The sequence below is a fragment of the Dermochelys coriacea genome, chromosome 3, assembly GCF_009764565.3.
Source record: "Dermochelys coriacea isolate rDerCor1 chromosome 3, rDerCor1.pri.v4, whole genome shotgun sequence".
NCBI classification, from domain to species: domain Eukaryota; kingdom Metazoa; phylum Chordata; order Testudines; family Dermochelyidae; genus Dermochelys; species Dermochelys coriacea.
The window spans coordinates 188,677,365-188,691,148 of record NC_050070.1 but is presented as its reverse complement, the minus strand read 5'-3'; the positions used below and the strand labels follow the sequence as shown (position 1 = coordinate 188,691,148).

The 13,784-nt window shown below is 39.7% G+C and overlaps 1 protein-coding gene across 5 annotated transcripts in view; it reads right to left on the bottom strand.

Moving 5' to 3' along the window:
• The window catches only part of VRK2 (VRK serine/threonine kinase 2), a 72,506-nt gene that overhangs the window by 55,354 nt on the left and 3,368 nt on the right, over window positions 1-13,784 (bottom strand). For 3 of the 5 annotated variants that reach the window (XM_043511944.1, XM_038394420.2, XM_038394422.2), the window contains 4 exons: window positions 2,947-3,002; window positions 2,329-2,398; window positions 1,476-1,563; window positions 1,213-1,321 (listed from right to left, as the gene is read on the bottom strand). In XM_043511944.1, the coding sequence (XP_043367879.1) occupies window positions 1,213-1,321; window positions 1,476-1,563; window positions 2,329-2,398; window positions 2,947-3,002 (323 nt within the window). Of the gene's footprint in view, window positions 1-1,212; window positions 1,322-1,475; window positions 1,564-2,328; window positions 2,399-2,946; window positions 3,003-12,443; window positions 12,493-13,784 lie in introns of all 5 variants that reach the window. The other 2 variants (XM_043511945.1, XM_038394418.2) reach the window with 2 other exon arrangements.

Here is a 13,784-nt window from a genome sequence, read left to right as displayed (position 1 = left end):
AAGATATTGGACCTTAAGACTGTTAATAGGTCTATGACTAATTATTGCTCACCCTGCACTTCAGATCAGGATGGGTACTTTCATATTTGATGAGAAGAGAAACATGTTTACAGTGGACTGATTTACACAAAGAAAAAAAAATGGCTGTTTGAGAGGCATCCAGTTTTGGAATGTTAAAACCACTGGTCCATCAGTGAAAAGGGATTAGTGACAGAATGCAGACAAGATGGTAAAGAGCCAATATAAATGCATTTTATTGCCTTTATTTGATGATCTAGAAGACCATCGCTATAATGCCCTTTGCAATATCAAACCTTAAGCTATAGCAAACATCGTCCTTGGATCTTGCCTCAAGCTCCGCCTGCTGGGGAGGGGGTGGAGGTTGAGAGCTCCTCTGGCCCCAAGACTGCAAGTGTGGGGGGGGGAGGGAGGAGAGGAAGGGGGCAAAGTGCTCCTTTGGCCCCGGGGCCACCAGATGAGCATTCCCTCGCCCCCTTGCTATACCGCACACATGGCTTGGATCCCCAGGGGTTTGTTATAGCAAGGGGTACTGTGCCACTCTCTCACAAACCAAATGGCATTCCCAAACGACACAGCATATAATCACCCATCAATCTATGCTAGTTTAAAGGAATTTGAAAACAATAATGATACATGTACAATCCTACAGACTTATTTTGGCCTGTACAATGATGAAGTTGTTAAATCAGATTAAGTATCCTTCTGCATAACAAAGATGGCAGTGCTGAAAGCACTGTGGCCAAAATTATCTAACCTGCATGGCTCACATTAGGCACCTTCAAAATCTCTGAAAATAAGGCCACTTAGTTGGTGTGTCCAAATATGGGTGTAGGTGCCTAACTTTGGGCATCCATATTTGAACATTTTGTCTCATCCTGTTACTGAGCCTGATCCAAAGCCCACTGAAGTCAATAGAAGTTCTTCCACTCACTTCAATGTGCTTTGGCTCAGGCCCATAGAGATCTAGTGTAAAGAGGAGCTAGTTTCCATTCCTAATCAATAACACTCAGTTTCATAAAAATGTAATTTGAAGAGGAAAATTAAGACCCTGATTCAGGATGATACATAAGTATCTATGCAACTTCATGCTGACTTGAGACCGAAATAGATTTCAGCATTTCATAAAGAGCAAATGCATTAGGAGAGTTCAATACATAAAAACAGGACCATTTCCTTCCCCTCTGCACTTACCATTCGTGCCCCAAGTTGAAGAACTGTTTCTTTTTTAAACCGGTGTCCATCATTGTCCAAGATTCTTTGCAGGTCTACCCCTAATCTTTCCATGACCATGAATCTATAACTATTAGAAAATACATCAGTGAGGAATCCTTGTAAGACACGGGGTACAGATAGCTTTATATCAACAAGCTCAAAACATACTTCATTTAATTGAAAATAGATCTTCGGGCAAGTATGAGCCCAACAGTGTTGACTCCAATTCACCTTGTTATTACCTTTTCCCATTGTATTCAGCCAAGCCTGATCCCCAGAACACCGGAATTCCTAAAAATCCTATTTGTCTGAGCTTCATCCACTTTTTGACTGTCAAAATAATAATAGATAAGCCAGAATTTAAGGTAGTTTGAGAATCTACAGTTTAACCTTAGTAATTTAACTATCATTAGAATTTTTGTTGTTAAAATGAAAACACATACAGGTAACTATTTTAACCTAACAGCCCAATTAAAAAGTTCAGCAAGTAACTTTCTGCAAAAGTAAAGCTCCGTGTTCCTTTGATATATGCTTCTCTGAGTCATAACAACATAACAGGAATCCAATCAGTAGCTGAGAAAAACTAATTTCTTTACAGACTTTACTTTTTGAATTTACCTTCTTGAATAAACAGTGGATCAACAGTATATGCAATTAGGTCTCAATCGAGCAGAATACTTAAGTACATGTGCAATTTTTGCTCATCTGAAGTCATTGGGACTGCTACTATGAGTAAAGAGCTTGCAGGTTCAGTGCCTAAATTACTACTAAATCTTGCAAACACTTAAGCATGTGAGTAACTTCATTCCTGGAACGGTTATAGGCAGTACTAGCCTTACTAAGTAGTCCTTGCAACACCATTGTCCATAGCCTAAAATATGGACTACGGAGAGAGGCTAGTTTTCCCTCAGATTTGTCACCCTAGTAGTCCTGATTCTATTTTCACTTACACCAGTGAGAATAAAACTAGTGTAAACCAGACCAGAATCAGTTCCAGTGTTGAAGTATGCTTGATATAAAAGCTTCAAGATATCAATTGTTCTAATTGGATAAATATACGTTTTAATTTTATTTTGTTTTGCTGATATTACTTACTGTGCTCTTGTTTTGCAGCTCTCTGGTAAAACTTCAATTCAGAAAACAAAGGCCCATTTTCAAGATATTCCTATAGAGGAACAAATAAATTTGATGTGATAAAGTGAGTTAGGAACTCTCTTTTTTCCTCCTAATAATAATTGTTCCAAGTGGGTTAAAATCCACTTTTTTAAAAAAAGATACACTATGACATTTGACAAAAGTTATTTTACATAAAATATAGCCAGTATATTGTTTTAAAAACCAATAACTTCTGTTGGCAAAACAAGATGTTCACTGCAAATGCTCAAAGGAAAACATGTAATACAGTCTAACACAAATACTATTTAGGAAATTAAATTAATACATTTTAACTTCAGTCACTGTATATTCTTAAATATGCAGTCTGATTCCCCCCCCCCCCATTGTAATGTCCATGGTTAGTAATGGAAACAAAAGAAACAGCAAGCATTAAGGAATCACAAAACATTCCTCCAGCAGACAAATTATGCTGTGATGGAAGAATGGCACACACAAAAAACATGCAATGCAACTCAATGCTCAAAATAAGAATAAATAGAAAATACATGAAAAAATGCTAGTACTTTAAATAATTTAGAAGTGAGATATGAACATTACCACTTTAATTACATGCACAGCATCATCTTCTACAGGAATATGAACACAAGAGGAAGCTGTAAAATCAGAGAGATGGTGATGAAACTTCCCCAACAGTCAACATAATTGCAACTAAAGAGGAAAACATGTAGTTTTGGTCAAAACAAAAAAAAAGGGGGCGGCAGGGAGGGGAAGGAGACATTTCTCAAAACTGTTAGAAATGCTTTCCTTTTGAAATTTTGTCCAAATTTCAAAATTAAAAAAATTTCAACCTATTTTGATAATACTTGTATGTATTAATCCTACAGTAGAAACCCAGAGTTACGATCACCAGAGTTACGAACTGACGGGTCAACTACACACCTCATTTGGAATGAGAAGTATGCAATCAGGCAGCAGTAGAGACAAAAAAAGAGCAAATTTAGTATAGTACTGTGTTCAAGGTACACTACTAAAAGAAAGGAAATGTTTAAAAAAAAGATTTGACAAGAAACCTGTTTCTGTGCTTATTTCATTTAAATTAAGATGGTTAAAAGCAGCTTTTTTCTTCGGCATAGTAAAGGTTCAAAGCTGTATTAAGTGAATGTTCAGTTGTATACTTTTGAAAGAACAACCATAAAGTTTTGTTCAGAGTTACAAACATTTCAGAGTGACGAACAACCTCCATTCCTGAAGTGTTTGCAACTCTGAGGTTCTACTGTACCTTCAGTGGAATGTGTCAACCCAATCTTAACTACAGAGCCACTAGAGCACCTCTACTACACAGTCACACCAAACTTTTGTGAAACTATGTTATATTAAAATAGACTAATCTGTTTTCTATTTCCTAAACCATTCAGTCAGCTGGGTCTCTATGTATGCTTCCAGTCAATCTGCTGTCATGATAAAGAGACTCTACTAGAATTATGCCCTATGTCATGCTGCCAGATGGGGCTGTCTGCTTTCCTTATTTCAATTTAATCTGGCCCTTGAGCCTTGATTGCTACCCTGGAATTATTTGTTCAGTCACTGATCCGAGTTGTGGAGAGTGCAGATACAACCCATCCAAAGAGGAGACCAGTGATTGTGCCTCTTAGTGCAAAAAAAATTCAAAACACTAACTGAACATATTTGACAATTACAGGCTACAAAACAGAATCCCTTTGTACAATAGGAGTCTATTTTTTTCTGACCCCGAGAGAACTCTGTTCCCTTGGATGTCACTGAAGCATATGGGGCCACATCAGGAAGAGAGCGTCAAAAACCTACTTTGTTTCAAGATTGATCTTAATAAATTTATGGACGGGACAGTATGTTGAGATTGCCTAAAACGGCATATGGCCTATCCGGAACTGCTATTAGCAGATATCTCCAATGGCAAGAGATGGTAAACCAAAGGGGGAGGACTCTTGAGTTACTGAAGAGAATTCTTTCCCAGGTGTCCAGGATGGATCTTACCACATGCAAGACTTATCCACACTGACACATCGTTCCATCAACTGCTATTAGCCAAGATGGTCAGGGATGCAATCCCATGCTCTGGGTGTCCCTAAACATCTGACTGCTAGATGCTGGGACTGGATGACAGGGGATGGATCACTCAATAAAGTGCCCTCTTATCTTCACTCCCTCCATCAGAAGATAGGATACTGGGCTAGGTGGATCTTTGGTCTGACCCAGGATGGCTATTCTTTTTTTCTTATGCTCAGGATCTAACTAATCACTAAACCTGGGGTCAGGAATGAATTTTCCTCCACGTCAGATTGGCAGAGATCCTAGTACTTTTTTCACTTTCCTCTGCAGCATGGTGCACAAGTCACTTGCTGGTTTGAACTAGGGTAAATAGTTGATTCTCTGTAACTTGAAGTCTTTAAATCAAGGTTTGAGGACTTCAGTAACTCAGCCAAAGTTTATGGGCATATTACAGGAGTGGAAGTGGGTGAGGTTCTGTGGCCTGCAATGTGCAGGTGGTCAGAATAGATGCTCGTGATGATCCCTTCTGGCCTTAAATTCTATGAGGGAAAGAGAAGGTAAATTTAAAAATATATATATTATACATGGCAAAGTATTACAATGTCCAGTGCAATATCCTATACAGACAATAACAGGAGGAATGTTTAAAGCAACTATTTGTAAATACTGATATACCCAAAGTTGCTCATGTTGTTAGCATTGTGACTGACATATCACTGTATTGCTTTTTATTACCCATTCATATATTGAATATGCAATGTTGTAGCCATGTTGATCCCAAGATATTAGGGAGACAAGATGGGTGAAGGAATATCTTTTATTGGACCAACTTCTGTTGGTGAGAGAGACAAGCTTTCGAGCTTACAGAGAGCTCTTCTTCAGGGCTTGTGTGTAAGCTCAAAAGCTTGTCTCTCTCTCACCAATAGAAGTTGATCCAATAAAAAATACTACCTCACCCACCTTTTCTCTTTGTTGGGAGGCAGCTGGATACTATATTTATCCACTATGGTTCACAAGTGAGGACAACTATTTTTGTCTATAATATACATAACACATTTTTTTAAATGGACTATCATGCAGAGTTACTTGACTGGAAAGGCTCCGAAGCTTTAACAGTCTGATTATACCTCACAGACCAGCACCACATACTCTTCTGCGAGTTTAGCCCATAGTTAATTACTCTATAAAAGACATGTAATTAGCTATGTGCTAGGCTCATTCTATGTGGTAGCACATGGCTATACATAATACTACACTCAGTTAAGTGCTAGACTATGGGCTAATAAGCAGACACCCTGTCAGAGAGCAGCGCTGGAATGAATGCAGGAGCACTCTGATGGCATACAAGTACATACCAAGTACCAGGCACACTATATGGTTGGACTACGTTAGCAAAGGTTCTCCAAAATAATATGGCAATTGTGTAATTCTCCAGATTCTGGCTATGGCATACACATTTTACCCACACTAGCGCTGTAGTTCAAGAATTATTTTTGAAATGTATCTTGAATCTCTAGAACTTTTGCTTTCAGCATCAGTGGAAATATTGTCGTAAGTTACAACTACTGCACCAGAGAAAAGTAACTGAAGGATGACATTAAAAATAGAAGCTGAAATAAGATCTACATTCTTCACCACAATTTCCAATTACTGGGTCTAGGCAATGCAGAAAATATATCAAATTAACTCATTTCCTAGCTTTGCCCAGTGACAGCAAGCTGGGCTAAGATCTCATCATCAGCCTTAACCATGAATGCATGGAGTTTGTTGGCTTGCACCACAATCTTAATTAATCAGTCTCTCTACTGTTAACTTGTCATATTTAAACACAGAAAATTTCTGGATGAATTGAGATTCCCTAGGACTGCATAGCACAACTGCATTCAGTGAGACAAAGAAACATGCCAGTTTTATTTGCCAGTTCAAATGTGCCAGCTTTAGCTTTAGCAGTTTAATCTGTGGCAGTCATGTTTGGAATATTGTGAAGTATTCACAATGGTTCTCATAAAAATCAGTTTGTAGACAAAGTTTACACAGTGGAAAAGCAAAGCAGTGTATTTGGCAGTTAGAAAAAATATCCCTGTTCCTGTCCACAGCTGGTCTCAACGCTGCTGCTGGCTATTTGGGAGATAAAAGCTCATTTTGGAAGCATGAATAAGCTCAAGAAGCCTTTTTATTATCTTTTGCCATGTTTTCCAGAGGATATGAAAATGTGTAGTGATATTGTCCTCTCAGCTCTGTTTACACAGGAATAAAACAAAACCCATGATTCAAAAATTAACACAGTACTCAAAAGCTAGGGCTAAGAACTGCAAATTAGTTTATATAAAAGTAATGAAAAGACTAGTGAAATCCTGGCCCCTCTGAAGTAAATGAGAGTTTAGCCATTTAGGTCAACAGGGCCAGGATTTCACCCACTATGTTTAATGTAAAGAAAGTTTTGCTTTATGTAAACATCCTAAAGAATCATTTTCAGAACACTGGCTTGATCATAAATAAAAACAATCAGCAATGGCAATAATTAAAAAGACTAAATATTTACCATCTACAGTTGTTAAATTATTGTGGTATTGCTGGATCATATTAAAGAAGTTCTGTATTAAAATCACAAATGAGTTTGATTCCCCATAGTTTAAATTCCAGGGTATTACTAATTAAGAGGTCTCTTGGTTTTTGGTACTGTTTCTCTCCCTCTATGCGTGAAACTTGCAAGCTGCTAATTGTGTTAGTACATTCTAAGACAGAGTCTGTTCTCAAAGCAATTCTTTGTAACAACAACTACTCACAGAGAGACTCAAAGCAATACTCTGTAACAACAGAAACAGCACCCAGAGACTCCCTGCTCTTTTGTTGTATTCATCTTGCTTTGTTAACAATTGTGATTAAAATAGAGATAGAGGATGTATGTGGATGGATGCTTGGTGTGGATAGTAACTGAATGATCAGGGAGGTGCCAGCCTAAGAATCCAGCGTCCATCGGCTGAAGAAGGCATCAAGTGGAAATAACCAGAGGATCCCCGGAGATCAGACTGGAATCCACCCAATAGCCTCAAGAACAGGAGAACCAAAGAACAAGATAACATCTGGAAGCACGGAACCGTCAGGAATGTGCCATCTGCTGATTGATTCAGCAACAGCATGATGAAGCAATTCCCATAGACTGGCATAGGAAGAAATTCCTATAAAAATGGACTCTAGAAAGTGAGAACTTTGGGGTCTGATTCTGCAAACCAACTTCCAGGAACGTCAGATGAGCATCTGATAAGGCCATGCTCCCTCCTCATGTCCAGGCCACCTGGCCAGTGGCTTGGCATGAGCAACCCTAAGGCTGGTAACTATGATAACAACCTTGCAGAACCGGCGTGTGTGTGTGTGTGTGTATGAATGAATGTGTGAATAAATATGAAATTGAATGGAATGTTATAGCTATAACTAACTGCTTACTATGATTCTTTCTGTATTCACAATAAATGTGGCATTTTGCCTTTTCCCCTTTTATAAGATCCTGATGGTTTTTATTTTATTGGTATAACAGTATTACCTATCAGAATGCCATGCAGAAACAACACCTAGTTTTAATAGAGCCCTTTGTATTTTTCCCCTTTTGTTTTCTTTCAGTATCTCATGGAATTGATAATTTCAAGTCCTTACACTCTAAGTTTCCTGAGAAAGGACTTCTCTGTTCGATGATCATGATTTTATCCCATGCTCTACCATTTCCTGGCTAAATTAATTTCTGAGAAGTCTTTAGAAATGGTCTCTCTCTTGTATTCCTTTGTGAATTTGGGGTTCTATTAAGCAGACATTATATACACAGGCCTTTAAAGTAGAATCTTGTGGATTTGGCTTCCATAGCACCTGGCTAAGATATTCAGCAGAAAACTGAGCTCCATGGCAAACCTATTTTGTGGGGCATCTATAAATGCTTCCAGTACAACACAGTTCTGGTAAAAAATGTATTATAATTTCTGTCATCTTTTAATGAAACTTTAATCCTAATTCACCAGAGCCAAAATTTAGCCTTCCAGAGCTAAATCAGACACTGTCTAACTTTCAAAGTTAATCTAGCTGAGCTGGAGTAGATACGACATATCCTTTAACCTCAGGAACAAATGCCATTTCAGCATTCTTGAATGGGAGTCCAGGCCTTTAACTCTTAAACTTGATGCATGCACTGGTTTCTGGAATGACTGCACTCCTGCTCATCTGCAAGGCTGATACTGTGACTGCTCAGAAGGTACTATGCCAGTTTCAATATGGCATAACTGCCGATAAAAAATGGATTTAGAGGGGCAACCTACATATTGCAGCAAATGCCATATCTTAGGGCAGAAGTACCTCCTCTTATCATACAATGCCAATTTAGGGACACATGCTTCATTACATGATATCACATTGCATCTGTAGATGCTCATGGCCATCAAAGAATTCATTTCTTCTGATTCTCCTCCTTCTCCCTCCATCTCCTTACTTTGTATATATCTTTCTCATGATTTGCTACAAACTCAACATATCCCGGGCAATCTCCATAGTACAGAGTATTATACCTGTAGGAAATCACATCGGAAGTAAGCTATAGCTGGATCTCTTTTCTACCCATATCTTAACACATACAAAAAAAGTTATACCTACAGTAACATCCGACCTCCCTACTCTTAACTACCATCTAGAAATAGACCAGAAATCTCTATGCCTTCACCTTTCATCTTGGGAGTGAAGACTTATGTTATGATGTAACCATCTAAAGAATATGTGCAAAGGAAGTACAAGCACTGGCAGTGGTGAGGAAGGAAATTTCTAGCTTGTACATGCATATTGAAATGCAAAGCAGACTTAACAATGATGTTAGAACCTTAACTGAGTATTGTGTGATGTTTTTGTATTTAAATTTTCAGCCCTAACTGTGTATTAAAGGAGTCATTGCTGTGGGAAATAGAGAATGATTTATGTAAAGACCAGTATCTATCACTAGCTGTGATAAGGAAGACAAATGAGTGTCTGGTATTCTCTCTCACTTGCACCCTTCTAAACTCTTCTTTAATTCTCCCACGTACTGCCACTATTCCATAAAGGACTTTAAATTGGGCATCATATCATGGAAATGCTATATTATTCCCTGCTTGCTTTGCTTTTCTCTCTCCTGTCAAATGAATAGGAAGATTCTGTCTGAGCTCTATCATGGTAAGCCACTGGTAGAGTGTAGGTAACAGAAGGGAAACTCTAATACGGATCAGCCTAGGTAGGACAGGCTTGTCAACCATAGTACTCTTCCTCGGCATAAGCAGTAGCTTGAAACTGATTCAGAAGAGCGCTTCTAGACGGTTTCAAATTGCTTCCAGCAATGGAGGGAAACTCTGCTCTTCAGGAGAGTAGGGAGGAATCACATTGCTGGTAAGCCTTCTGCTGTTAGAGGGACTCTAGAGAGACGTGAAAATTAAGAGGAAGAAGCGAGACAACGAAGGAAAAGAAGGTGCAGAGCAAAGAGGACACTTGAAAGAGAAGGCAGAAATATTTGAGAGAGAGAGCATTAGGGGCAAACACAAGCACTTTTCTAGGTAGAAAAGTTTAGGCGCCATATTCCTGAAATAGCTGAATCCAAGTGCGCCATTGAATCCAAGAGCTCAGGGTCAGTTAATAACTTTCCACAGCTTTGATTTAGTGAACAAAGCCCTCCAGGAAATGCATCTGTGGTAAATATATGTTGCATAAGTAGTATAAAATTTTTCAAGTACATTGTTAAAGATTAATGGAGTATGGCATACACTTAATGGGGAATTAAGCTGTAACAATGCACATCAAAAACTTTATACTACTGCTGTAAAACTACCTATTAAAAGATACAGCCAGCAAAGTTAACCTTCATTTTTATAAAATAGCTGTGTTCACATTTTGCAGACATTCAAACCTAGCATATCACACTGTGTGGCCCATTTTGTTCAGTTCTCTAGAATTTCCTCTGGATTAGCTCCTCATTTCAAGTTTAGTAATTACTCCGCAACATAGAGCAATATATATATGAACAGAACTCTACTCCTCTCAAGGAGGTGAAAAAGACATATCTCAGCCACAGGTCTACCTAAACGAGACTTAGTTCTTATTCATTAATATGTCTTTCTAAGGAACTGACCATGTGAAGTGAGAACTCTTGAACACCACTAAAGACAATGGGATTAGAGAGTGCTCAAATCTGCAGAATCAGGCCCAAACTGAGCTGCTGGCTGGTGTTATTTCAGCCAGAATGGCTGTCATAATTAGGACCCTACCAAATTCACAGTCCATTTTGGTCAATTTCAGTCATAAGATTTTAAAAATCATAAATTTTATTATTTCAACTATTTAAATTCGAATTTCACGGTGTTGTAATTGTAGGGGTCCTGATACAAAAAGGAGTTGCAGGGGGCAACCCTGCAAGATTATTGTAAGGGGGGTTGCAGTACTGATACCCTTACTTCTGTGCTGTTGGTGGTGGTGGTGCTGTGTTCAGAGCCAGGCAGCCGGAGAGCAGCGGCTGCTGGCTGTGAGCCCAGCTCTGAAGGCAGAGGCAACACCACCGGCAGTAGCACAGAAGTAAGGATGGCATGATATGGTATTGCCACCCTTACTTCTGCGCTGCTCCCTGCATAGCTGGGCCCTCAGTCAGCAGCTGCCACTCTCTGGCTGCCCAGCTCTGAAGGCAGCAACACCGAAGTAAGGGTGGAATAGTATAGTATTACCATCCCTACTTCTGCACTGCTGCTGGTGAGGCGCTGCCTCCAGAGCTGGTCACACAGTCAACAGCCGCCACTCTCCAACTGCCTAGCTCGGAAGGCAGTGCATAAGTAAGGATGGCAATATTACAAGACCCCTAAAATAATTTTGTGACCCCCCCCCTGCAACTCCCTTTTGGGTCAGGACCCCCAATTTGAGTAACGCTGGTCTCCCCCGTGAAATCTGTATAGTATAGTGTAAAAGCACACAAAAGACCAGATTTCACAGTCCGTGATGCATTTTTCATTGCCGAGAATTTGATAGGGGCCTAGTCATAATGAATATGAGAAATAAGCTTCCTTGTTTTGGACCTTTCTTTACAGCACAGAGTCAATCTTTGCTGATAAGTCTGATCCATTTCTTATTTCAGCTGAGTTATCCACTGCTGAGTCAATCTGCTATGTTCCTCTTTCTAATTTCTGTGTTACAGTTGGAACTAAGCCTCCATTTTAGTGCCATATCCAGTACTGGGTCTACTTCTACTTTCTCTCAGAAGGGAAACAACAATGACTTTTGCAAAGATTCTACCAAACAGCTATATTTTTTCCGGCTATTCCTGCTATACTCATTAAGAACACAAAACCAAAATATACAAGGACCCTAGATTGCAATATCATTCTACACTACTCCTCTGGCTGCTCTCTGCCTCAGCATGGTGGGATTCAAAGAGCAATACACCACAATAGTTGAAGTCATCTGTGGTCTGTGTGGTCAGAAAGAAAACCAGTAAAATCTGCATGAAACATGTACCAATCTAAATGCAATATACCATTTACAAGGTCTTCTATGGTTTTCCTGTAATAGGAAATGCCCTAGTAGATTTGGTACACAATTAATGTTTTGTTTTTTTTTTTGCTTTAGATTGAGAATTACTTACACTGAATTATTCCTCGTTCACTGTTGCACCAGATGTTCTAAACATGTACCCTATGAGAATAATCTGGGTTCCACCAGCGAAAAGTGTTGTTATAACAAACAAAACCACATTCTCAATTCAGTTTCCCCTCATCACTACATCAGAGTCCCATGAATCTTTCTCACTTCTCTGTGGGAACCTTTGTAAGTTTCCATTCCCCAACCTTTCATTACTTTCTTTTTCTCCCTCCGAACAAATAATCCTTGACTAGCAATTTCAGGAGGCACCTTGACTTCATTCCATTGCTCATGCTGGGGTATATTTTCTTATGGTAATGCTTCCTATATATGCTCTAGACATAGGATCTCTCCAAGGCAACCGACTGATGTTTAAGAGAAGGTCATAAAAGAAATCACGTACATCAAAAGAAAAATGTAAATATCAGAACAGCTCTGTCCCTCACCTCTTCTGTGACTGCACATTTCTGAGGAGCTTTGGTTACTGATCTCACCCTGTGAACAGGGGTGAAAGTAAAATGCAGCTTTTACCAGTACAGGGCTGCTCTGGCCCCGCCACAGAAGGGGCATGGCTCGGGCGTAAGGGGCGGGGCTGGGGGTCAGCATCCCCCGGCCCATCCATCTGCGCTCCCTGGCCCAAGCCGCCCAGGGCTCCAGCAGCAATTTAGAGGGCCCGGGGCAGCTACTTCTTTTGCCCCCACCCCCCGTCAGCAGCGCTGCCCTTTTTGCGCCCCCCATTGGCTGCCCTGCCGGGTCATCGCTGCGCAAAAGGGGCAGTGACGTTAAAGCAGCGCTTTAAAGTCAGTTGTACGGGCCGATACTGGTGGCTACCTTTTACCAGTATGCCATACCGGCCCATACCCCCTTACTTTCACCCCTGCCCGGGAAAGCTATAAATAGAATTCTATAGAATGGAATGAGACAGAGATAAAACAACTAGGATTTTTTTTTTTTTTCCTTTTCTTGGCCTTGAGCAACAGATGCTGATCAAGCACCTCCCAAAAGAGTATATTAAGAAAGATTAATATTAAGACAGAATATTATTGGACACTGGTGGATTAAAGCAGAGTTTGCCTGCTTCTTCTTTTACTAATGGAACATATGGGGAAGCAAAGGACTAGAGTGAAATATGTCTTAATGTGGCTTAAACTGGACATCTTTTGGAGAAGTGTCAAGCACATATTAGTTTGTCTCTGTATGATTAAATGATTGGCAAGTGGTACAGGACTGAATGTATGAAGAAAATCAGAAGCAGTGGTATTTAGGTTGCTAATGAAATCATCTTTCTCTCCTCTATGCAGTCATACAGTGGAATGGATGCCATCCTCTTTTCCATTCTAGAAAGCAGGACATCTTGGTTAATGGCAGCCTTGTTCACAGTTTTTCTTCTCAGTTTCTTGTGACTGAAATGGTAGATGCCAGAGTGTGCAGATAAGATTGATGATTTTTGCTATAATGTACAACCACCATTGCTGACGGTACAGTTGTAAGGCATCCATTTTATTTAGAGCACTAACATACCAGTCCTCAGGTAGAACCAGTCTCTAAGAAGTAAAATGTGGGTTTTCACAACTGTGCACAGTCACTATCCAGCTCTGTGCTTTGCCACACCAAACAAAAGGAAAACATATGGAGGAATTCAGCTCAGTCCAAGCTGTTCCTGAGCAGCAAAGCAAATATCTGGAACAAGGACATCATTGCGTGACAGATGGAACAGAAAAAATACAAGACACTACTGCATCTATCATCAAGAAAACAGTTGCACATACAAATGCCTATATTTATGG